At 46.6% G+C, this 26,661-nt stretch overlaps 1 protein-coding gene and 1 long non-coding RNA gene across 2 annotated transcripts in view; one reads left to right on the top strand and one right to left on the bottom strand.

The window, feature by feature from the left end:
• Nucleotides 1-1,114: 1,114 nt before the first annotated feature.
• The window catches only part of LOC149333344 (multidrug resistance-associated protein 1-like), a 91,563-nt gene continuing 66,016 nt past the window's right edge, over nucleotides 1,115-26,661 (bottom strand). The window contains exons 22-27 of the mRNA XM_089558634.1: nucleotides 25,465-25,566; nucleotides 24,130-24,342; nucleotides 18,272-18,430; nucleotides 13,112-13,278; nucleotides 6,450-6,644; nucleotides 1,115-3,639 (exon numbers count right to left, since the gene is read on the bottom strand). Of these exons, the coding sequence (XP_089414760.1) occupies nucleotides 3,489-3,639; nucleotides 6,450-6,644; nucleotides 13,112-13,278; nucleotides 18,272-18,430; nucleotides 24,130-24,342; nucleotides 25,465-25,566 (987 nt within the window). The 3' untranslated portion in view covers nucleotides 1,115-3,488. The remainder of the gene's footprint in view (nucleotides 3,640-6,449; nucleotides 6,645-13,111; nucleotides 13,279-18,271; nucleotides 18,431-24,129; nucleotides 24,343-25,464; nucleotides 25,567-26,661) is intronic.
• LOC149333345 (uncharacterized) lies at nucleotides 14,243-17,258 on the top strand. The gene is made up of 3 exons (XR_016284935.1): nucleotides 14,243-15,090; nucleotides 15,158-15,246; nucleotides 17,160-17,258. It is a non-coding gene; the product is annotated as an uncharacterized LOC149333345 (long non-coding RNA).

The raw sequence follows: 26,661 nt of genomic DNA, 5'->3' as shown, positions 1-26,661 counted from the left end.
TAAAACAAACACAAATGATCATGCAATGGCAACCAACCAGAAAGGCTAAGAACTAATCTGGAAGAGCTGTACCTTCTCTAGAAGATTTCCATAGTCGTGGTGCACAAACGGCTCCAGCCGAAGATCTCAGCGGGTGCGTATGGCTTGCGGAGTTGGTTTCAGTTTTGGATACGGCTACGGATTGAATTACCCGCCGGATTTCTTTGAATATGTACCGCTCAATATTTCTGCCCCTATCTTTCCATGACAACGCCATGGAATCGATCCTTAAGCCTATGATTAATTAGTGTCTGCAGGTGTTTAAAAAAAGAGATACATTTCTGCGTTGCGACTCCACATTCAAATCAAATCAAATCAAATTTTATTCCGCAAGAAAAAAAAGTTCCGCGGAGGGCAGGTTAAAGCAGTGAGAAACAGCTTGAGGAGCCTTGACCCCCCAGCACACCGGGGAGCATAGAACCGTGCGGCAAGTGGCAAGTGGCAGCGAAACGAAATCAAACGGTACAATTTGTGTGGCACACAGATTTTGCGACGAATGAACACCGAGCACGCTCTAAAGGGAGCGGTCTGGTCCTAGGCGGACGCCGCCATAATGCCCCGGCCGCATCCGGCGATAGAGAACTGCGTTATTTCGGCGGCTTTCAGTTAGCGAAATTCTCTAAACCGTAGACCCAAGGAATACTCGTGTCTGCGCATGCACACTGGGCCGCCCCACTTCCGGTATTTGCCCAAAACAGCAAGGAAATCGACATCAACACCGATTTAACTTCGTATACTGGCCGACCTATGCCTATCCCTTATTTCTCTCATTGACCCTCTCCTGTGCCAGCTGTGGCCACGTTATCCCTGAAAACTTCCGAATATGATCTGTCCACCTTAGCCTCTACAACGCATGCACTCTTCTGGTATGTACTCGGTATACTTTTACATATAGACGAGCCAACAAATAAGGGGGCTCTGAGGCCCATCCTGAAAATATATTGCAGAAGAGCAAAGACACCAACCATTTTGAAGGAATCATATTCTTAGCGGTAAGAAACAGACACAACACCAAGATACACTCACACAGGACACCCGCTAGACTTCAACTATCTTTACTGGACACTTGTACGACATAAATATGTATCACTGAGCACACGCAGGTGCCTCGTCATCCGCATCAGGTCTAACTACGCCCTCCCCTCTCCTTCAAGGCATACGGTTGCGCAGATAAACAATCTCTTTTTCTGCCAACGCCAGGGAGGGAGTGCTTACACACATGTCGCCCGCCTCTTGAATACGAAAGGCTTCGATAATTTCCCTTTCTTTTTTGTCGGCTCCCACATGCATCACAGACGTAGCGTCATATACAGGGATACAGCCTTTACAACTTCTGCAATGCTTCACCAATTCAGCTCCACCGGCCTGTGATGAAACATCCCTTCTGTGCTCTCTAATCCTGTCGTTGACACACCTTCCGGTCTGGCCAATATATACCTTGCCACAGGCAAGTGGAATGGTGTATACCACTCCCGTTCGGCAGGTTACAAACTTCACCTGCGTGTGCTCAGTGATACATATTTATGTCGTACAAGTGTCCAGTAAAGATAGTTGAAGTCTAGCGGGTGTCCTGTGTGTGTGTATCTTGGTGTTGTGTCTGTTTCTTACCGCTAAGAATATGATTCCTTCAAGCCGTTACCAACTAGCCCAACTTAATGTTTTAACACCAACCATTCTTTACTTATTTTATAGACATAAATTGTTTAGGGAGATGTTGCTTACTTGTGGCTCCGGCTACTTATTTTCATATAATGGAAGGAAAACAATGTAACTGCCGACGTAACGCACATCAAACACAGCTACAACACACAAAATTCACCATGCAAATAACACAATGGAAACGCCAGAAATACTAACATTAAATATGAAAATGAACTTTAAGGAATTAAGTTTCCTGACATAAAATGAGGAGGTACTATAAACAGTGGTATCTCATAATCAGAGTACACGGTAAAAATAAACAACGAGCAGCAATCATAACGATATCAAATACAGATACATGATAGAAACACATATAAATGATTGCCGGAACCCTGGACAGCACGAGTTGAGGGGAACAACCACAGAATTTACCTCCCGACGAGGCCACTGTCCTTGAGGAAAGATTTACGCGCAATGATTGCTCATTTCGGTGGAGCATGCGTCAGCCATGGAGCTCATCCTTTTTGGTGACTGAAAGGCCTTTTATCAAGGCTGGTCATGTCCCTCATCAGTTTAGTCCTTAATCTCTCAGGGCCTGGGCAGTTCAGTAACAGTTGAGGTACACCCTCATCCTCGTGACCACATGCTCATCGTGGTTTGTCTGCACGTCCAATTCTATGTACAAAGTGATACGTGTAGGTTGTTATTAATCTTAAGCGCTGAATGAGAGTTTCTAGACTTCTGCTGAGTGATATTGGGATTGTCAACCGTGAGAAGGGATCAATCTGATAAAGGTTGGCAGTTTTGTAATTTTGCAGGAACCACATTTTTTCCCTCATCACGACTCGCATGTATCTCAGATGACAGTGGTCCTATCCCGATAATGGTAGGCTCTAAGTTGCAACATTAGCACTATCTTGCCTGGCCGCTGCATCTGCCTCATGATTTCTTTAGAAAAGACTGTGCCAGGGTGACCATTGAAAGGCAACCAAATGCTGCATAATTCATGTCTTGGAGTAATATTTAACTATTTAGTAAACCAAACTTGTCTTCCATGCTGCAGAGCTTCCGCTGTCGAAGGGTTTTAATGCTGCCTGCGAGTCGCTCAGGATCACCCACCTACGTGCATCTGCTACGGATACTATGAACTGTAGCGCCAAATAAATTGCATATATCTCAGCTGTAGTTGACACTGTTGCGTGAGCCAGTTTAACTGCTCGTCATTCATTCAGCTCTGGAATTACGAATGCGGATGTCGCTGAATTTTTAACACTTGACCCATTAGCCACTGATCACGTATTCTTGCTTTCATATGCACCTCAACATGAAGAAGCAGCTACAGAATCACTAGATAACGCCTGCGATCATGTTCCTTGTTGCCAAAATTGCCCACTAGTAAGGTTATTAGTTCAAAATTTTAAAACAGGAAACAAACTATATCCCATCTGTGCCGTTGGCACTTGCTTAGAAAGAAGCATACTTGCTTCAAATTGCCATGGTAACACATGGTAACTTCATTTTATGCTTAGCTTCTAATGTTAAAAAACACTTCAGATACAATAACTTCCCCAGTTATAGAAGTGCAACTTGAGAATAGGAAGTTGCATACATCGTTACCTCTTCAATGGTTAAAAAACAGTACGTCCATCCGTCCCAATTCAAAATACATGCTTACACTCGGGTTCACCATAACTGGACTGGTCTCGTTTCTCATTTTGCTATGAGTTGCTTTTGTGACTGCGTCTTTCGTGAGAAGTAGTTATTGACATCATCTTCGTCATGTAAAAATTCAGGCCTTGAAAGTGTCGCTATAGCCTTGTGCTTTGAATAGGCAGTGCTGCGTTCACTGGTGCGAGTCCTGCAGCAAGCAGCAGTGCATGGAACTCGGAGCGAGGATCCGAGGCGAGGGTGCTGGTTTGGCCGAATTCAATAACCCGCCCTCCAGCCATCACAAGGATTCTGCGTAGGAAGAACAGGGAAATGAACAAGGTTTCGCTTTTAGGGCACATGCGATAGCGAGAAAAAAAAGAACTTTCTTAAAGTGAACAACGCTAGTCTGCGTGCCAAAATACTCGGAACCGATTCTGAACAAAACTTACAGGGTCAATACATCTCCTTTCTTGAAAAGGCAAATATTTATGATTAATTTCGAGGGCTAAGACGAATGACTCCCTAAAAAAACAAATGCCACGATTTCGGAGATTTTTCGTGTACCGAAACTTTATGCCTACCAATTTAGGTGTTTACATGACACAGTTTAAAGTAATACTATATACAGCAGGCTGATATGTGTAGCTATTCACAATTGTTATGTCATAATTGTGGCGTGGGTGGTTGAAAGAGCGTTGCCACGGGAATAGGGAAAGGTAAGAGGCTATGCTGTTCAAAAGATTTTTTAGATATCACTTCTAAAATCGGGGAAAAATTTCTGCGGCGATGTAGCAAAGGCTAGACAGGATAGGGAAGGTGACGGCCCTTTTTCACCGTGTTGTGTCAGCGCGCCAACTAGCCTGGCCAATAAACGAGGATTATTGCGACCAAAGAGGAAAGGCAGCTTAAGGGGTCATTCTGTCGATCGTTTTTCGTGAGCCCACTTCGTGACGGCCCGTTTCTCTTCAACCGCCTAATGTTATAATATGAAGCAGTGGTTGGCGGAGCCTCGTCGCAGTGGTCTTCAGGATTATATTCTTCCGCTAACTGACTCATGCGCTCAGTCCTCGAGCCTTCAATATACAAAGATTGGACTGCTTTCTTTTCTTGCCTAGCCTTGGGTGAATTGCCGCAGAAAGTTGTCCCCCAGTATAACTACAAGCGAATCAAGGAGAATCGACACCTCTGCTGTGAATTGTTGTTAATATACGAGGAAAAGATCTTTGTATTTGCCCCTATGAAAAAAAACGCCCAACGAAAACGAAAACGGGAAAATACCTTCCGGATTAGAAACCAAACAATACCCACGTGTAGGTAACCGTCTAAACATCTTTGATTCACCAGTCAAAAATGCGCTCGCTATCCGTAACAAAAAATCGCGTTCTATTGTTTAAGCCCCTAGAGGCTACCGATAACCATGCCACATGTGGCATTCGGATGAAGTGCTGAGCCGGGCTCAAAACATAATAAATTTGGAATGGAAAGCTGCGCAGCATGAGTTGAAACTGAACTGACGACCTTATTTTCGGGCGTCCCGTAAGATGACCCCCAAGAATAGGCAGCAGCTTATGGTGTACAGTTTCGTATTTCATAAGGCTAAATTGTGGCTGAAGTAGTCGGCAGATCAGCAGCCGGAGCGTGGCGTAAAGCGGTTGTTCACAACGGTGGTGATGGGAAGTATTCTGAATGCTGAACTTTGTTCTTTGCGTGTGACAACAGCCAGCCGAGATTAGGAGGCACAAAGATTCACATGATATAAATGAAGTGGGCGCAAAACTTAGAGAAGGACCTAGAAGAAACACACACGACGACTGACTCTGTCCTTGTCTAAATTTTGTGCTACTTCACTCGCCCGACAGCACGCTCTTCTAAAAATTCACAAGCGGTGGTGAATCTGTTCCGTGGTTTGTACACGGTGTGACTAAACTAAAACCTCACACTCTGAAACTTGAACGGATTGCACAACACGAAGTTTTGGCTTTAGGCCCACTTGCTAGAGCAATTTAGAGATAGATTAAAATCAGCATAACTTATATTCATGCGGTAAGCTGGTAGCCTTGTCTTTTGCCACCTCGAAAAATGTGACATGCATTGCACGACGGATAAGGCCTGACGCTGTTTAGCGCCTTCAGACATTTTAGAACGGTGCAAGTAAAGAAGAAAAAAAAACTATTTTCAGGCAGTGGCACCAAACATCCTTACAGTTCCAGAAAGGTTAGCTAATCACAGTGTAGACGCAAGCAGCTCTGTCGCTCTTGTGTTAACGTCAGGAGCGAATTTTTCACCCGATTACGTTCATAGTGTCGCACAACCAGACAGCAGACGAGAGGTCGACGTGCGGCGTGCTAATAAAAGTGAAAGGTGCGTCAGGCTTCGTATTTTCCACTTTCTTGTGTGCCACAAAGTGTTCCTGATAAATAGAGTTTCTTTAAACTACCTATCTCGATTTCACGAGGTCTTAATCTTGATGACGATATGATGTGCAGTCGCATAAAAATATTAGAGAAAAAAAATGAAGTCAAATGCACTTCCTCGTCCATGTTATTATGCGGGAGTCAAACAGTCCCAGTTATAATATCTCCCAGATTCGAAATTCAGAACATTATCATTTTACCTTACCAAAAATTCTTCGAGTGTATAAGCACTAAGCAATACTTATCTTTCTGCGACAGCCTTTAAAGGGGCCGAGCTCCGTACTTTCGGTACTGTGGCGACTAAATTCTTGAGGATATCTTCATGCTATGCATCAGCGATTTGTACGGCTGTTGCGAGGCACCACCGATAACTGAAGGGAACACTATAATTATATCGGTGAGATGTATAACAGAATCGGCACTAGCTCGCATTTTGAGAGATTCAGCTCAAAGTTTCCATGCGTAAAGTTTGACATCTTGCAGAATACAGTTCTTCCTCGCCACTTCATAAAAATTCTATCAAATACAGCGCTTCGCCATTAGCGTTGCCTATATGACAAACCTCCAGTCAAAGTGCGGTAGTAAAGTATCAGTCGTTTTTAAGGAGAGTATTAGGGTTGGCTGCCTTAGCCTGTGCTGTCTTAGGAAAAGTTCATGTTGTCGCTGAGGTCTGCATTACTGTAATTCTAATCCGAGCTCACTCACTTGTCGTAGTCGAGCACGGTGTCCAGCCTGTGCGCGATGGCCAGCACTGTGCAGTGGGCGAAGCTGTCCCTCAGCGTGCTCTGCACCAGCCTGTCCGTGTCTCCGTCCATGTGGGACGTGGCCTCGTCCAGCAGCAGCACGCGGGGTCGGCGCAGCAGGGCCCGGGCCAGGCACACTAGCTGGCGCTGCCCCGCACTGCGCAGGCAGAAGTGCAGAAGTGGTGAGCAAACGCAATGAATAGCGGAAGGTGTCCATTTTATGCTTCTGGACGCCTGCACTCTGTTTCTTTTTGTTATAGTTGTTTTTACTCAGTTTAGCATCCCCAAGCAACTCATGTTTTCAGAAAATAAGTAGTGGAGGGTTTCGATTATTATCAGCGACATGGGATTCTCTAACGTGCACTGATTCTGCATATTCTGCATGGCATAGATACGTCGAACATGTCGCAAATAACTCCAACAGGACTCTTGGATACTTGCGCCGAAATTTCTCTACCGCGCCTCTGCCGATAAAACTAACCCTTTATAAAACATTAGTACGACCAAAGTTAGAATATGCATCTGCAGTTTGGGATCCTAATATAATCACACTGATAAACACACTAGAATCCATTCAAAATCGTGCAGCACGTTTCTTCTTAACTATTCCCGTTACGCCAGCATTACTTCTATGAAAAACACACTTGCCTTACCAGACCTTCCTTCGCGCCGGAAGTGTTTTCGACTGTCTTTTCCACAGACTGTATCACCATAACCCTCTGTTAAAGGGAAGCTGAACAGTTTTTCGAATTCATTAAAATGCTCACGTGCGGATGTGGGAACTTTATAAATCATGCGGGTGAAATTTTTTAACAGATTCATAACTTAGGAGCGACGTAATCGCCGTTTAAAATTACGCGGTAGCTCCCCCCCCCCCGCGGTCCTCCGAGCGCTGCTGATGGCCCTGACGATGCGAGCCAAAACCGGAAACCGCGGATTGGTGGCATAAACACTGGTGATCCGTCGCTTCACAGCCTCCGCGGCCGTGCTTGTTTCTGCGTGCGTGCCATCATAAGCTGCTTCGAGCTGCCGTGTGTTTCTTTATTTGTGCGTTTTTATGTTTGTGGTGATGTACAGAAAGCTGTGCAGCATTGAATGAAGCGGTGGAGCCATCATGCCAGCGTTCTGCGCAGCCCTCGGCTGCACGAACATCCGCGGCCGCGACGACGTGGTCTTTCATTATTTCCCTCAAAAAAAGAAGCTCTCCGCGAAGTAAGTCGCTGCTGTGAAGCGAAGGGATTTCAAGCCGTCAAAGGCAACAGTGCTATGATCTGGCCATTTTCGTGATTAGAACTATAACCAGAGCCTGTCGACAATGCATTCACTGGGCCTGTCAACAGTCAGCTCGACTGAAACCCGGTGCAATACCGTCTGTTTTCTGATAATTTAATTAATTTCTTGGCAGCACCGGCAGTCTTCTTCATTCCCCTCTGGAATGCAGCGGACGGAGGAACACCTGTTTTGGAAACAGAGTGTTTACAATGACATCACTTAACTGCCAGGAATACATTTCTAATAACGCATGTAGTCGTAAAGAATCGCCGACTGCCGCATGGCTTCATACATTCATAATAATATTATATAACTGTGCGCTAAGTGTGCTACAGCCAGCCTTGCGATTCGTCCGGCTCGGTTGCAGCACGAGTCCATATAGTTAGTGAAAAAAATCCCTTGCCGCTAGATCTGAGAACAAGCACGATAAAGGCGGCGCAAACGGATGAAAGTATTCTTACAAGGACTTGTAGCATGAACCAACTCGCCTAAACAAGGATTTTAATTTACTGCTAGCTCCCATCTTGGCACGCAAAACGAAAGGCGCACGTTTGTCACCTAGACGAGTTTTGTCGCAAAGCGCTGCGAACTTGTATATGTTATGAATCGAGCCGGCATGCAGCTACTATGTAGTGGTGCAAGCATAAAATTTGCGTGCAAAAAGAGCCTGATAACTTCTTGCGCATGCCAATGATCTTTGTGGATTACAAGGAGATTTGCGGCAGCACTGACAAGCGGCAAGACAAGAATGCCGATGATCGCATCCCGCTTACATTGTATTAGGAAAATTACGTCAGGCAGTGCTATACTGCATTTGCTCGCCTCAAAACTCATCCATTGTATCTCTGAATGTAGTCTGGCAAGAAAAGTATACTTACCAAAGTCATTTCCAACAAGTGGAGAGGCTGACACTTCGCTTTCGTTCGAGTCAAAATCACGGCTTGCGCCAGCATCGTTTCTTTCTTGGAGAGGTTTGCGCTTTGCAATCGGTTCTAACATGTAGGGGATGGCGCCAAGATACTCCGGGTAATCTTCGATGTGTTCCATCGTCGTATAAGCAAAATAACAACCTCGAACCGCCGAGCGCCGCGGTTCATGTGCAGCAGCGGCGGCCGAGCCGACCGAGCCAGCGCCATTGTTGACGTCACGAGGCGTCCAACCAATCACAGGTGGCAAAGAGGCGCGCGAGCTCGCCCGAGGCTGCTGCTGCACTTCTCGCCAAAATAAAATAGGTTTGCGCTTTCCTTTGCTTAATTTCGACGAGAAATTCGAATTCCGAGGGTGGAAAACTGTAAAGTGCATCTCTCCACTCAATTTTTCTGGGAAACCTTTCAGCATCCCTTTAAAGGATCATCTTTTTTCGAGCCCTTCATACATTTCATCCCGTTCCGATCATATATTTAAAGTGGGTGTTCCATTTTCAAGAACAAAATTGTGTCATGATTCTTTTATTCCTAAAACCAGCGTTGACTGGAACGACCTTCCTCCCTCCATCGCTGCCATTACCGATGTTGAGAAATTCAAGAAAACTGCGTTTTCTGCCATCATATAACTTGTTTTGTATAACTATGCACTGTATTTTTTTTGTTGTACAAGTCCTTTCTGTAATGCCTTCGGGCCCTGAAAGTATGTGAAATAAATAAATAAATAAATAAATAAATAAATAAATAAATAAATAAATATTAAACGGATACCTAGCATTTCACATTAATTGAATTGCGACTGCTGCAGCCGGGACGGAACCTGCGTTTTTTGGGCCAGTACTCGAGCACCAAGGCACTCAGCTACCGCGCGCTGTATCGAAAGCGCACGTACCACACAGTGAGTATTCAATTAGTTCACACGACATAAGTGTAATATTTAATTCCTGATTTCTTCAATTACTTATAGGTTTAAACACTTCAGGTTCTTCTTCCCCATAACGGCGACAATTCGTTGTGCTGCTAAGGGGTTCATTGGCCCTAGAAGCACCAGGCACAGAACAGCCTTTGTCTGCCTTTAGATCTGATGAAAGACCGAGGGGAACTAGCACATGTAAAAAGAGGTACGAAATTGGTGCAAAATGTCAAACCGCTGGTCATGGAATTCAGAGCTTGGTCGATTGCGTGATACAAGATGTCATACGGCGGCCGGGTAACAGGGGAACTGGAGTAAGAAGGTAGTATGGTGGAGAAAGAAGGGTTTCACGTTTGTCAATGACTTTCATGATTTCAACCAGTTCGACATACCAGAGACATTCACCACGGATCATGGTCACAGGAGATTACAAGGGGTTGATAGCACCAAGCATGGCTGTCGTTCCGGAGGTCACAGTGTGGACAGCAAAGGGAAGCGGCTGGTTCTTACGGCGAAGCAATTACTCCGAGGGAATAAACAGTGGAGGTGTGGCGGGTTGATCACATGGTGAAGTGCACGAGAGGGATACAAGGACGGAGGAGTTTGCAGGGAGTTCGACATTCTTTGTCCTGGTAGTAAGGAGCAGGTGCCTGCGTTGGGCAGAGCAGAGAAGGCAACTTCGACTCAGGCGCAATCAACGACAGCGGAGTGCGCAGACAGAAAGTCCTTTCCAAGAATGACATCATGCAAGCAGAAGGACAGAATCATGATCGGAATTCTGCTGATAACCTTATCCAATTTACAGATTCTTGCGTGCCTATGCAACCATAGCTTTTTCAAGAATGCCCTCAGAAACATCTAAACTCGTGGTGCCTTGAAGTCTGTCAAGGAGACAAACTCCACGAGCTGAGAACCAGCCCCATGCCATTACGTTTCCGCCTCTTGGTTTAACGTGGGAAGTTTTTAAATAGGTCCATAACTAGGTCCATATAAATTGCGTTTGGGGAGACGTTTACAATGAATCCGATAATGCCCGCACGACAGTAACTTCGATTATTCTAATGAAATGATTTCTTTCCATTCTTGATGTATCCATGCCGTATGTTCCTTAACGTACATAACCTTGAAAGCCTAATTCTTTTCACAGATGTGCAGGGTTAGAGGTGTGGTCCTGTCGTTTAGTTTGTACATGACGTCTCACAGTAAATGGAGTTACTGTAGAGCCCGATAAAAGGGTAAAATCTTCGCAATGTCGACAACAGTCTAGAGTCTTTTAAGCTCACGCAAACAATGTGCTTTTCAACATCTTGGTCGGTCTTTTGAAGGCATGGACTGCGCTATTCTGAAGTCCAGTGAAAGCTTATGGTGCTTCACCTTATAGGTGTGGCTGGGGATATTTGTCATTTCAGCAGCCTTGCTGATATTGCGCTAACCTCAGATTCCACCTAATGGCAATAAAAATATGCAGTAATACATGCAACCACACATTATGTCACCTAAAAGTGACACAAGTTAATAACAATTTTGAACAGACGGAAAATAAAGGCAGAGTGAAGCGCCCATGAAAGAACAATGATGAAAATCCACGTGAAGGAAAACAGTTACGTTTTCAAGAACTCCTGGCGGAATAACAAATTCAGAAATGGCAAAAAGATTGTTTATAACTGTGATATTTTCACATATTTTGGAAATGTCACATATTTTGTACACTATCTAGCTAAACGAGAGAGAGAGAGACATTAATGAATAAAGAAGACGTCTGCCTGGTTATAAGCGGAGCATGCTACTCCAGTTAAACAAGTAGACGCGCGAAAACACGTGTTCAGCCTGTTTAACTGATGGTTTTGCTTTACCGGGTCGTCGGCAGTTCTGGCTACGATATTAGAGTCAGGTTATGCTCTGATTGAGCTTAAGTTGATCTGATATGTTTGCGCCGCAGATGAAAGTTGATGAAGGCGACGATGTGCAATGCACAGCGCGAGAGAGCGCCGCAGTTCAACACGAGGCGTAATGGGCTGCAGCGATACCATGGTGCTCTCGTACAGCGGCCAGCGAAGCTGATCTGTTCGCGCATTGTGGTTTCGAATCTCAGTCGCGCAAAATTTACTTGGTTTATTATGCGAAGCATATTACTAGAGCTACACTACAGCCCGTCGAGCGCGGCGGTGGAGCTACCATTGACCTTTAGCGTGACCACGTGACAACATGACGTCACAGCAGAGGAGAGATGGGCTGCCGGCTCGCGCGGTCGGCCGCGGCGGTGGAGGCTCCACATCAGAGGCGCTGCAGCTGACCACGTGACGCTACAGCAGCGGTCTAAAGTTGAGCTTGCCTCGCTCTCCGGGCACTTACGAGGCGGCCAGGTGTTGGGATGCCGCCTAGAAGCAGGGCTGATTTGAACGAGAAGCGAAAGCTTCAGCGTGCCGCAGAGACCGATGAAGAGCGGGATGAACGTCTGGCTAAGCGGCGTGCTCAATATGCGGCTCGGCGACAACGTTCTACAACAACTGAAGAACAAAGCGAGGAACTTTACCAAGCCTAGCCATCAATATGCTTCGCATCTGACTAGGCTTAACCTTAGCTAAACCTCAGCCATTTTTTTATTCAAGGTCAAGGCCAAGGCTTCATTGATGGCCTGGCTTTTGGAGCTCTGGTAGTGAAGTAGCGCTTTCGCTCTAAAACCAGTTTCATTCTGCTCGGAGTTTTCTTTTACCCTCCTTCTCGCGTCATCCCCTGGTTAATATTGGCTTATTGGGGTTTAACGTCCCGAAGCAACTCAGGCTATGAGGGACGCCATAGTGAAGGGCTCCGGAAATTTCGACCACCTGGGGTTCTTTAACGTGCACTGACATCGCGCAGTACACGGGCCTCTAGAATTTCGCCTCGATCGAAATTCGGGAGCACCGGCCGGGATCGAACCTGCGTCTTTCGGGTCAGCAGCCGAGCGCCGTGACCACTGAGCCTCCGCGGCGGGGCTCAGTGGTTAATATCTTCCAGGTTGTTACATGTAATGAATTTTCCCTCTTTGTTCACAATTTCCTTTGCTTTACCAAGCTGTTATTTCAATTACCTTTTAGTACGCTGGCTAGATTGGCCTGGAAAACAAGAACAGTAAAAAAGAAAAAAAATATTGACGGAGAAGATTCGAAGAGCTCAGCGGACGCAGGAACCGGCGCACCATGCAGCATCAGGGTAGAACCGGAGGTTGTAAACATCGCCTGGTTCTAAAAAAAGTAAATAAACGCTTTGCATGGATAACCACTCTAAGCGTCATGGCCGTCTTCACCCTTGTTTCCACTGGTTTTTCAATAAAACAGGTTCCGTTAGGTTAGGTTAGGTTAGGTTAGGTTAGGTTAGGTTAGGTTAGGTTAGGTTAGGTTAGGTTAGATACTTCGCGAATCGGACATCCATCTGTAAAGCGATAAAGTTTGGCTCCATAAATGGCAATAGTTAAATTTTGAGGCGCAGATGGGGATGGTGAGATGAAAGTGGAGCACTGAGGTGCAGGCACAGTACCTGAGGTTGCTTCCGGCATCGCCCACTTCGAGGAGTATGTTCTCTGGGTGGCTTCCTACGAAATCAGTTAGATGTGCTTGGTCCAGAACTCGGCGAACCTCTTCGTCGGAATGGCTGCCAGTCGGGTCCAAGACGTCCCGCAAGGGGCCTCTCGTTAAACACGGGTCCTGTTGCGCACGAGGCGGAAATACCGGTCAACGAACACAGAGAGCGATGACCATCTGGCCTCCATGCAGCATGGTGGTATCCCTCATATATGGAGATATTCTTGGTTAGGGCTATCGCAAGCCATTGAAAAACGGCCTATCTGATGCTTACACAAAGTGGAAATGATGCTCAGAACGTTCGGAAAATCTATAATGAGCTGCACATGGGTAGGAACCTAATTGGAAGCAGTTGGAGGCTAATAAAATATTGGTGACGCTTTAATAAGAAGAATAAATTTTCTAGCATCTGCTACAGCTGCTTTAGCAGGGGAAATCGTTTTGGGAAGAGGTCAAGAATAGAGCTCAGCACTAATCCGCAAGCCCATTTTAGCGCCCAATCCTGGGAGCTTTTAACAAAGCTCACGCCAAGACGCGAAACCTATAAAGCTTGCTACAAGAGGCATTACTGCCAAATGGAAGTTGGTTGTGTTAAACGGCTTTAGAGATCTAGGAGAGTACTTTGCTGCAGAGAGACAACAGGCATTGGAAGTGCCTGTCTTTAGGTTCTGGGATGTTTACACGCCTTCGGCTCGTAGTGTAGGCAACTGAAATCGTTCAGAGCTCTAGCAGTGCATTTTATTGTTTGAAAACAAAACAGTTAGCGAGATTTACAAGTCGGTTTGTACGCATACACGTATGTAAAAAATAAACCTCATATACACCCTTTTTTTTCAATGTGTCCATGGTCTCCTATAATAATATTTTCCGCACATGATTCATTCCGCGGTAAATTTGGATGGCAGCCTCTTTAAGCACTACGTAGAAGCTACTACACGTGTCTGTTCACGGTTTTCCTTTGTAAGTAGTCTTTATAAGGCTCCGGTATATTGCAGCTCATGGACGTACCACGATATTTCGCAAATGTTTGCTCCCTAGTACTGAATGGTCCTTGGTATTTTAGTAGGAAAGATTTTTCCCTACACTGCAAACTCAAATAAGCCCAAATAGGAGTATAAATAGCTTGTGTCCGCTTTTAAACTCCTTATTGAAAATTGCGCAATCGACTTTAAGTAGTAAAAATGAGGAAATCCTCCTTTTTTACCGCTGTCGCGAAATGGAGGAGTAAAATAAAGTATTCACATGATTTTACTACTTTTCCAAGCAGGAGTATATCGGCTTCAATACTCCTTCAGACCCTTTATGCACTCCTTAGTGTCTGCCCGCCGCCTAGTGGCAGCTGCCGGTTCGCTGCACTTGCAGGTGACGACGCCTGCTCGCTCGTCGCTGCCTGCTCGCTTCTGCTTTTTCTGCTTCAAGCCCGTTTGTCATGTTACAAGACACCGGATCGTCGCAGCCTTGCGCAGCAGTGTGCTCTGCACAGACAGTGCCTGTGAAGTCTGCAGTGTGTTCGGAGGACGCTTGGTGTTGCATCGCCTACGACGCAGTCCGCGAGAGGCTTAGCCAGCTTAGCTCAGTCGAACCAACATGGCGGTGTGTGACGCGTCGACCTGCCCGCAGCCGCCAGCATGGTGCCGCCAGCTTGCCGCCCGCTCCTTTTCGCGCGCTTGTCGGGACATAAGAGACTGGACATCATCGACCTTAGCAGCAAGATGCTGCAATGAACGTCTCACTCAAGCCAGCAATATGTGCAGAAGCAGCGGCTGGTCGTTCATTGTCTACGCAGCGTACAAGTGTTGGCTGCTGCCGTTTCGCCGCGCCGACATGGCGGTGTGTGTGTGACGCATCAGTTTTCTCGACACCGACGGCCCCTCGTTCTTTCGCTGTATTACAGCAAGAATACAAAAGACCGGATTATCATCGTCGTGTATAGCGGTAAGCAGTATTAAACTCTCCTTTGATGCCACATACGCGCATGCACTTAACGCCGCTCCCTTTTCAGTGTGCGAAGGCTTGCTGTGAACCCCGGGTGCACGGAGACGAAAGGCTTCATCGTCGTCCGGAGGCGCCAGCTCACACAGAGGTCATTAAGTAAGCATCTTGAAATTTGTTGTTGCATGCGGCTGAAAAAGAGTGTGGCACTGCAGTCGTGGCTGTTTACGTTAATATGTACGACTGGAAGTAGGGTCAGTTCTTCTAGGGACGAAATTTTCTCCATGCGTTCACGCCCCATGAATATGGAAAAGCTGTACAGGCAATGAGCAGGTGAAAATGCACAGCCTTGGGGTCCGGAAATTTTTGTCACGTTATTACGAACAGTGCTGAGAACAAAACATTGCCTGCCCTAATGTGTTGCTTCCTTTCCTGTGTTTTAAGAGGGCCTTGTTATGCAAAGAATGCAAGCGATTTTTTTCTTTTCAGTCATAGCACAGGACATGGCGAAGCCTTAGCGCTCAAGCAGATTGCCTAAATTGTTACATTTTCCGAGTTGGTGGCGTCTTACCGTAGCAGCGACTGTCGGCAGCGGACATGAGGTGGCAACCATACTGAGCGTTGCCTTTCTGGATCGTTAGGCGTCTAGTTCCAAAATGTGGTATCTCGTAAACTCTTCGCATTTGAAAAATGTGAAAAGAAGTTTCCTCTTCGCGTGCAGTTTCCGAACACATTCCATTATGTGAAACTCGTGGAGGCAAGCGTTCCGGTTCGGACTGCTGATCCCGGGAAGGTAGCGAAAGAAAAAAAAATAAAGCATACGCTAGAATACAAGATCCCCTGCTCGAGCTGGACATAGTACATTGGCGAAACCAAGCACTTCCCCGAAAAATTGAAGCAGCACAAAGCGGATGTCAAACAAATGAAGGAACGAAGCGCGGGTTGACAAGACTGACTTCAAGGGAACTCTTGTGCTGGACACTGAGCCGCACCCGCGCAGGACGCTCTTACTTGAGTCACGGCGCATTCAGCAGACGCAAGGAAATGTTATACTCTCCCTAGAAACCCTATCCCCCTCTTGCATCAACTGTCTACGAGCAGTGACCCGGCGGATGACTAATCGAAGGCTTAAAAAACGCGTTGTGACTCGCTCGCAGTCACACCTGGTAAGAACCAAGAAGGTTCCGTTGTGTTTTTTTTTCGCTTTTTTTTTGGTTGGCGTTCTTTCCTACTTAAATTCCTTTCCCAGCCAGATAGACCTGTGTAGAATGTTTTCTTTTGAATCCTGGCAACGAATGTGAGGGCAAAGCATTACAGACGACAGGTGGCGGCGAAGGGTGGGTCTGGTGGTAGCTTTCTATTCCTAACAGTGCCTGCTACGTTAGTCACCCTTGCCCTGCCTTTGACCTGTACCAAGCTTTGCGCTTTGTATCAAGCGGCCGTGCCTGTACACAGAATGACGACGTCCTCAAAATGCACGGCTGCGGGTTCTCCCATCAAGGAAATAGCGCTTTGCATACACGCAGTGGAAGCTCACATGCAGTCATTTGTTTGCATGTTCTGATTTCAATAATTGGTCCTGATATGGTGCCTGGAACGTGTGGAGAACCTTCTGACAAGTGAAAGAGAAAATTATATCGCAATGCTTCTTGCAGTGCCGGAACGCAGACAAAGGCAGCGCGAATGCGCAAGTGCCTCAGTAAGACCATTTTATATTTTTAGTTTTATTCTTTACGGGAAAAATGTTCCCCATCGACGCTGCTTCCCATTCGCCGTATTGCCTTAACGTTTACGAAAGCGGCTCTCTGGAATTTTTGATTCCCTGAAAAACGCGTTTAGCCGCTGTCATGCGACAGGGTACAGATATGTATTATAGCTAGTTGATTACCTACTATGTTCTACTAGCTAATCTTTTGTCACGAGAAACGTTTAAACTTCAACAACACCTACTTTATTGAAAAGTGCACTCTGAACTGCTTTGGGAACTTGACTTCTACACTTGAAGCACATCATACTTCAAGCGTAGAGGTGTAATTCCTCTGATGCACTTTTTTTTCTAATCTTTCTTTCAGAAGGAGCCTCCTTTGACGTCGTGCCTTTTAACCAGCGATAGCATGACATGCCCGTATGTTGACAGCAAAGCATTTCAAGGTTCCCTCCTTGCTTTCAAGAAAGTGTGGCATCTCTATTTTTATTCCTTGGGATATTTCAACTCTGCACCCAAAGACAGCGCGGGTTAAGGCACTCTTCTTCTTTTCTACAGGGGCCAAGACATTGGTTCTCTGTAACCATCGAAAGCAAGCTGCCGAACACTTGGTTCAAATGTTTTGTACACAATAAAATATTGTTTGAAATAAATCACTGCAATTTCATCGACGCATTTTTCCTGGGAAGGCTTTAAAGTGAGCCTTCCATAAGAATACTTCATTTCAAATGGGCTTCCTCATCAAGTGAAATAATAAACTCGTCTGGGCATCATGAATGTTACCTTATAGTAAGGGAAATTGCTAAAAAAATTTCCTGTCAAAACTACTTAACAGGAACAGGCACGTACTCCTGAAATGTACTATAAAAGTAGCTGCAAAGGAGTATATAATACTTCTGTTAATTGCCATGCTAACTCCTTTGTGATCGCAAATTTACTCCTAAATAAACTCCCGTCTAGAGAGTGGTAACACTTCACTCCTTCCAGCACTCCGAAAGTACCCCTTCAAACAGAGGAGTAGACGATATACTCCTATTCTGAGGAGTATCAAAACCCCTTTTCGGGAGTGCGCTACGCGATGAGCCATTTACTCATTTTTGGGAGTTTTTCGGTTTGCAGTGTAGTAGAAACGCTGTTTTATTATATCTTTCCGAGAGAAGGCCTTCACATGTATTCAGGTTCAGACCTGTACGTGAATTATTTGTATTCAACCTTGGTAATAATTTAAATAAGCAGTCGTTTAAAGGCCTTTTTACCTGAAATTCAAGGCACCTTTGGCTGGTAGTGAAGTTTCACACCTAATTAGAAAAAGTATTAGCAGTCTGCACAATATGTTCGCGTTCTTGAGTTATGCTCAGTATTTTTATCAAAGTCACTATGTTCAAGCGGAATCTTCGATCCCTTTGTGCTTATTCGCTATCATGTTTTAGCTTTATGATAAGTGTTGAAAAAATAAAACAATAAAGAAAACTTTCTTGCCTGTGGGATTAAAGTGACGGCGGATCGAAGCTTTCTAAGGGGAACCGATGCAATGTCCAGACTATCAATCCGAATGCTTCCCTTAGACGCTCTCAAAGCTCGTAGGACAGCCATGAATAGGGAAGACTTGCCGGCTCCGGTGCGGCCGACGATGCCCACCTGCAATGTTAAGAATGCAAGACTCAATATTGATTAGCACCTCGGTAGGTGTCCCGGGGCCAGAACTGCCGTTTTTACGCCGCTGGATTGTCTCGGCGGACACTTCCGATCCTGCGAACATCCTAAACTTCTGGAACTTACAAAGCGAAAACGACGATAGGAACTGCTGACTATTGCGTTCTGACCACCTTCAACAGGCATATATGGGTATTCTGTATATGCGTCTAAAACTCGAAGCCAATTTGGTTTAACGCTCATGAGTCGCACTACTTTGAGCGGCCACTGACTGATGTTACATAGTTACTGTACAAGCAGCACTGTCATTTAGCACAAATGTACACATGCAACATGCCATGCGTTATGGACGCCAGTAGATACATTTATTGTCTAGAAAGTACGCAACCAGTTGGCAATGCCTACATCTAAGGAATTCTGTATTTGATAATGTACATAGCGCAGTGCCGCCAAAAAATTCTAGAGCATGCACTAACTAACAGAGCAAGCCTTAAAGGCAGAACTAAGCAGCCTATCTGCCCTGCGTATTTAAGTGTGTGCCATCTCTGCGGTAGTGACCGACTGTCAAATTCGAGACGATTGATACATGAGGGCATGGAAGTGCCCTATGCTTGAAGCCACCAACACGCGTAGTGATCCCTGACGTTTGGCCCGCGCTGAGACTAGGCTGCAACAGCTAACCCACAGACGCTGCCGCCAGTGCCAGATAAAAGGGTGTTGGAGGTTGGCTATAAAATGCTTGCTTTATGTAGATTACACGCCACCGAGCGTTCATGCAGCGTACAAGACCTCATAAGCGAGCCGACAATTTACAATGCAAATTTAACAACTACCGCTTCCGCTCCTCGCGGCGACCAGCGGTGGCGAGCTTTCGTCCGAATTCGCGCGTATTGCGTTTTGTAGCGCTCTTTACGTCAGCAGCTGAATGCAATCATTGGTCCTCCGCGCCAGCGCCGTGGACTCCAAACCAGTTTAGGAGGCGTTGGCTCCGCCCCCTGGGGAATTCCCACGCGAGTCGGCCGTCGCCGGAGGGCTGAGTGCGCGGAGCCGGCAGACCGACATTTCAGCGTGCAAAATGTGACCAGAGGGGCGGAAAAGGCGCGAAGGCACAGAAATTCAAAATTTGACTGCAATTAACCCAGCTTCCACAAAATGCATCAAAATAATTTTTCTGGATGATATTTGTGAAGCTGCTTCCTTTAGCATCCTTGGTATATCGCACCTTTGTTAAGACCCCCTTTCACACCCCCTTTAATCCTTCCCTTAACGCATCATAGGTCATCGGTCATATGTGACAGACGTTTTGAAATGCCGTCAAAATGTCAAGACGGCACATATAGACAAGGTGTGCAATATAACTTGTTTTTATATCACCTTCTCTACGGTTTGAGTTTTTTATTTTTATTTACAAACGCGAGAAGGCGACGTGAAAAATGAAACTTTGACCGTACGTAGTCCGCTGGTCGCCGATCATGGCGTCCGCTTAACCGCACTCTCCTGAAGGGGGAAAGAGTACACCGAGCACTTTTTTCGATTCTTATGCTGTCTCTTTTTCTTTCGAACAGCAGTGGTGAGCTAAACATCCATGTGGCATGTTTGGATTTAAGCTTCGATTGCGAGACTTCGTCTCAGAGGCCCGGGCCATCAGCCCGTGCTCGCAGGTGTTTTGTTATACCGTCCATGTTGGATTTGATGTCGTCTGCTTGAATTTCAAATAGTAAAAGTGGTTTTATTTGTTTTTTTCGCGTTTTTTCAGCATACTGCTAATATATTTTACCAAATGCGTCAATAGATATTGCCGCACTTAGTTTAGCCATCACTCTACCGGCGCCCCCGTGCGGTCTGTCTTCGACCTTTGTCGCGCGCCGGACTTCGTTGAGGGACAATTGTCCCTCAACGATACCCATGCATCGACGTCTGACGCCCCCGTTATGACTGACGTGAACCCCGACCTAACCGCCGATCAGAAACACCGCCTCCACATGATCCTCGACTCTTTTCGTGACTGCTTTGCGACCACTTCTAAAGTTCGGCAAACATCGGTCGCTAAACACCGCATTGTAGTGGATGAAGGCGAGAGGCCTATACAACACCACCCCTATCGAGTGTCTGCGAAAGAACGGGAGGTGATTCGGAGGCAGGTTGAGGAAATGCTCCGCGACGAGGTTATCCAGCCGTCAACAAGCCCGTGGGCTTCGCCCGTTGTGCTGGTCGCCAAGAAGGATGGCACTCTCCGATTCTGCGTCGACTATCGTCGCCTCAACAAGATTACTAAAAAGGACGTTTATCCGTTGCCCCGAATTGATGACTCGTTCGATCGCCTGCGTCATGCCCGATACTTTTCCTCTCTTGATCTACGCAGTGGGTACTGGCAGATCAAAGTCGATGAACGTGACCGTGAAAAGACCGCGTTCATAACCCCCGACGGCTTGTACGAGTTCAAGGTGCTCCCCTTTGGCCTGTGTACCGCTCCTGCCACTTTTCAACGAATGATGGACACTGTCCTGGTTGGCCTCAAATGGCAGTCGTGTCTCGTCTATCTTGATGATGTGGTTATTTTCGCTGCGACCTACGAAGAACATCTCAAACGCTTGAGTGCAGTATTGACGGCCATCCGATCAGCCGGTCTATCTCTAAAACCCGAAAAATGCCACTTCGCGTACCAACGGCTGAAGTTTTTGGGCCATGTTGTGACACCTGACGGTGTCAGCCCCGACCCCGACCAGACGGCCGCTGTAGCTGCGTTCCCGACTCCCACTGATAAGCGAGCTGTGCGCCGGTTTCTTGGCCTCTGCGCATATTACAGACGCTTCGTGCAAGACTTCTCCAGGCTGGCTGAGCCTCTCACACGGCTGACAAAAGACGATCAGCCTTTCGTCTGGGCACAGGAACAGCAGGACGCCTTCGAAAAGCTCCGCAAACGCCTACAAACAACGCCCATTCTTGCCCATTTCGACGAGGAGGCGGATACAGAACTTCACACCGATGCCAGCAACATTGGCCTCGGTGCTGTCCTCGTCCAGTGGCAAGATGGTGTTGAGCGCGTGATTGCTTACGGCAGCCGTACGCTGTCTCGGTCCGAGGCCAATTACTCAACCACTGAAAAGGAGTGCCTAGCTGTTGTGTGGGCGATAACGAAGTTCCGGCCCTACTTGTATGGTCGCCCGTTTCGGGTCGTGAGTGACCACCACTCACTGTGTTGGCTCGCGAATCTTAGACCCCTTGGGCCGGCTAGCTCGTTGGAGCCTTCGCTTGCAAGAATTTGATGTAACAGTTGTCTACAAGTCGGGAAACAAACACAGCGATGCAGACTGCTTGTCCCGTGCTCCTATCCCGTCCAGCTCTGATGACCTCGAAGATGACCCTCTCTTTATTGGTGCTCTGACCACGTCCGCCCTCGCTCAACAACAGAGGGACGACACGGAATTGCGGCCACTCATCGATTATCTTGAGGGTATACCGCCTCGTTACCGCCTCGTCTATTCGTGCGTGGCTTGTCGTCGTTTTGCTTGCGAGATGGCGTCCTCTACAAATGAAATTACGGCCCGACGGACTCTGGTTACCTGCTCGTGGTTCCAACGACGCTCCGCACTGACGTTTTGCAGGCATGCCACGACGAGCTTCCTTCCGGCCACCTCGGATTTTCTCGAACGATGGCACGAGTTCGTCACCGTTATTACTGGCCCAGGCTTTCTGCGGCTGTCAAGCGTTATGTGCGCACTTGCCGCGAGTGTCAACGTCGGAAGAAACCACCTTTCAAGCCGGCTGGCTTGCTCCAACCCATTGCTCCGCCGAGAATTCCTTTCCACCAAGTCGGCATGGACTTACTGGGCCCATTTCCCACGTCATCATTGGGTAACCGGTATATTGTGGTTGCCACCGACTACCTCACCCGGTATTGTGAAACGAAAGCCCTTCCCCGCGGCACTGCTGCTGAAATTGCTGACTTTTTCATCATCAGCATAGTCCTCCGCCATGGCGCCCCTTATGTTGTTTTAACTGACCGAGGCACAGCGTTCACGTCCACGCTTACTCAGGAAGTTATGCGGCTCAGTGGCACAAGTCATCGTAAGACCACTGCTTACCATCCTCAAACCAACGGCCTAACCGAGCGCCTCAATAAGACTATCGCTGATATGATTTCTATGTACGTCGACGATGACCATAAGAACTGGGACGAAATCCTTCCGTACGTCACGTTTGCCTACAATACTGCCCTTCAAGAGACGACGGGGTTCACGCCATTTCGTTTGGTACACGGTCGTGAAGTCGTGACTATGTTGGACACGATGTTGTTGCCCGATATTGCACGCCCATCCGTTGCCGACGCTGATGCATTCGTTCGCCATGCAGAGGCTGCCCGCCGGCTGGCTCGGCAACGAACCTGCGTGCGGCAAGAAGTCGATGCTCACCGCTTCGCGCTTCACTTCGCGGTGACGGAGGTTACTCCGTCACCGCGAAGTCATTTTCTAGCCTGGCGATCAAGTGTGGGTTTGGAGCCCCATCCGTCTGCGTGGTCGCTCCGAGAAGCTTTTACGCAGTTACTTCGGCCCCTACGAGGTCCTCCGCAAACTCAGCGACGTTACGTATGAAGTGCGCCCGCAAGGGAGTGTTCGTTCTTCCAGACGCCCGCCGACATCCGAAATTGTGCACGTCGCAAGACTCAAGCCATACCATGCCCGCTAGGACAACTCTCACCACGTTCGGTGCCTGGGATTCTGTTAACACCCACATGTGGCTCCCCCTCACTTTCAGGCATCGAGTCGATGCCTTTCCAGAGGGGAGGGGCAATGCCGCACTTAGTTTAGCCATCACTCTACCGGCGCCCCCGTGCGGTCTGTCTTCGACCTTTGTCGCGCGCCGGACTTCGTCCTCTTCTGCTCGGTGCTAGTGCCTGCCGGCTGCGCTCTGCCCAGTGTGCTCGCCAGGTACTGTTCTGCCAGGGATAGAACGTCCTACCGGCATCCGTGACAATATTTTATTATTATGATGTCGAGGAAGGCCACGCCCACTTTTCACCCACAAAACGCACTCAACAGAACCGAACAAAAAATGCAAGAAGTAGGAACTGAAGCTCTGCAATAAAAAAAAAACAGAACAGAACTCAGGAACAAGTGCAGCAAACATATTGTATAACTTGAAAACCCACGGAAAGTTAGTGTGTATGTACGCAGGTGAAAATCGCAAAAATGGTAGCGAAGTATATGTGGAATGTTTCTTATATTCGAAATTCTTGTAATGAATTTTTGGCTCAGTGCACCAGCTTATTTTCTGCACTTTATAAGTCATATAAGAACAAGCAGCTTGGAAGAAACTTTCTGAAAGAATATGGCTGTCTTATAATAAGCGCATATACTTCACACGTAGAAAAAAGAAGGAAATAGTGCAGAAAAAGAAGTAAAAGCTCCACTAAAGGAAACTAAAAGGTGACAATACACTGGTCAGTTGCAGCAGTGGACAATGGCAATGTAAATGACGCTCCGCAGAGTACTATTTTAAGCCCTGTCAGCTACTTTATCCTGAAATAATTATTTGGTTGAGTGCTCTTTTCAGACTGCCTTCTTTCATTATGTCGCTCAGTGAATGTTTTAGAATACAACGGAGTAAATAAAATCCTTCATTCAATACGGAGCACCAGAGAGGGTGTTGCAGATTATTTTTTCTTTGTTCCTGCCAAAACCTACCTTCTCGCGTGGTTCTACTGTGAATGAAATGCCAACGAGAACGTCTGGCAGGATTCCAGGCTTGTAAGAAGCGTTTAACTCATGAAACTCGATTTTTCCTTCCGTTGGCCATGTTGCCGGTACTGCTTGGCATGCCTGAACAGACGGCTGGTTCTTTAGTGACGCAGCTGGTTTCCTGAGGCTTCCTGTGATTTCCGGTGTGCCGCAGTCAACCTGTTTCGGCCGAAAAAATAAGACGCCAAACCTTAGTCGGCCATTCGTCCTTTGTGGAGTATGTTATGAAACAAAGGCCCAATGAAGCAATTCCGACAACCACTGCATACGGTCTCAATACGACATCATCTAGACCCAAAGCTGGTCGATAGCGCATGAAGTTGGGCTCTGCTTTTCCAAGAATAGGACGATAAGCAAACAGATGACATGAGCTCGTGTCAATGCGTCTCGTCCCCTCCTTTGCACTAGCTTATTCAACCTAAGACTGCTTTAGGACCAAAGCAGTGTGGGGAATTCCGACTTCAGGGAAGTCCCCATTGTCGAGGAGACTTAAAATAGGAAAATATTAGAGAGTATTCAGACCTCTCTTCAATTGCGAAAGTTCGTGAAATGTTGTATATGGTTGTATAGTTTTAGGCAGCGCTCTCTTGGATGCGAATGATGATGACTTTCCAAAAGAAAGCAGCAAGGACCCAAGAAATAATAAAAATTGACGTTTAATTGACATCAAAATACTTTCTATCAGTGCAGATAACAACTAACAAACGTAGCACGAATTAGGTAAAGAAAAAAATTTAATGTGGTCATTGTCACATTAAACTGTGGAAAATGGCGTCTGCACGGCGACAATGTTCCCATTTTGGCTCTTCGGCGACGACGCAACCCACACCGTCCGTCTGACTCGACACGCTTACAACCTTTACCGCACTGTTCGGCGTTAATTACGGTGTCACATGCCGAAGTGAAATTTGGGATAAGTAAACCTTTAATAGATATTTGATACAAACAATGCAAATAAAGTACTATAACGAAAATTGCCGCTTTGAGGATCAGAATTGTTTGCAGCATAGCTACAAATTGACCAATATGTTTACCGATGTCAGCGTTCACGATAGTGGACAGGTAATGTACAGTACTCGTATCCTTCAGTCATGCGCTGAAAATTAATTCAGCTATATGTATTATTATTATCTTATGCGACTGCAACAGCGCACTTGGTAAATCTGGCGCCGCAAAAAACTAGCTAAATGTGGGCAGTCAGGCGCGATCGCACAAGTACCAATTTTTCATGCCAACCAGCAAAGACACTCTTGAGAGAATTCTATTTATTGTCGCACTCACCTCTGATGGGAGCCGAGTATATTCAAGGCACCGTTCGAAAGACACCAGCATGTGAGCGAGAAAAAAGACGGCTGAAGTAGAGCCCATGATCAGCAGAGAAATCTGTGTAAAATAAAGCACATAGCAATCGAATGTCTGAAACCACAAGCGACTGTTAATGTTCATACGAGGCGCGAGTTTTTTTTTACATGTGCATACAACCATAAAACCTAAGTAGCCATCACTAAGACAGACCATCAAAAGGCCACTGAAAAAATTGCCTCAGCTTCCTCTAAGCGAGCCTTTACTCCTTCGGCGGTTCATAAAGGCCACCGTTAGTAAATTTGCTTCTCAAGCACGCCCAACAAGATACACGTACCCTCCTTGTGTGCACATCTGACACGTCCTCCCCTACCACTTTCTAAAGAGCAGGCGTGCAGTTTGCGGACACAGATTGTCTTGTTTTCCTAACGCGATGGGTTTCTATTTGACCTTAGTATGCTGATCGACTTCCACTGTTTACGGCCGTCTCGTGTGGTCCGTCTCCATGGTGGTACGGACGTGAGGCTCGATTTTCGAGAGAGCAAATCCCGTTTTGTTGAGCAGAAATCAGTAGTCTATGTGCCGCATTTGGTGGATGGGGCAAAGCCTTTGACATACCTTAAAGAGTTTTGAAGCTATAATGCCAGTTCCATAAAGCTGTCATTTGTTGTTATTTTCATTGCATTGTTGTTCAAGAAGTGCTGGGGGAAGGGTAGAAATAAAATAAAAAATAGCCGAGCGATTAGAAGCGCCGGTTGCGCACAGATGTTCCTTAGGTTCGAATCAGACTGAAACCTATTCCTTTCAGCACGCGTTTTATTTTCGCGAGTTTTCCAGTGGCGTGCACCGACAGTCATCCAGACTGTGCAAACGTGGAGGAGAAAATACTGCAGGCAAAGTGGTTCCTGCATTTAAAAAGCTCAGGAAGTTGAGTCCTTTGCAGAAAAATGATTGAAGGGTTCTCATTTTACGGCAGGGGCACAAAACACGCAATTCTAGAGGCAACCATCTTGTAAATCTGAGGAGCAGGTGCCATGAAATTCCCAACATAAAGGACGGAATGGCACTAGACGGGGAAGACTTCCAGGAATTGGCGTTTCACCTTCACTGTTCCCACTCACCGAAAGCTTTGCGCGCCGTTACTCTCTTCAATTCCCTTCAAACCCTTCCTCTCAT

This window comes from Amblyomma mixtum, chromosome 8 (assembly GCF_055824585.1).
Source record: "Amblyomma mixtum isolate Tamu chromosome 8, ASM5582458v1, whole genome shotgun sequence".
NCBI classification, from domain to species: Eukaryota; Metazoa; Arthropoda; class Arachnida; order Ixodida; family Ixodidae; genus Amblyomma; species Amblyomma mixtum.
This window is presented reverse-complemented; position numbering and strand designations above follow the sequence as displayed.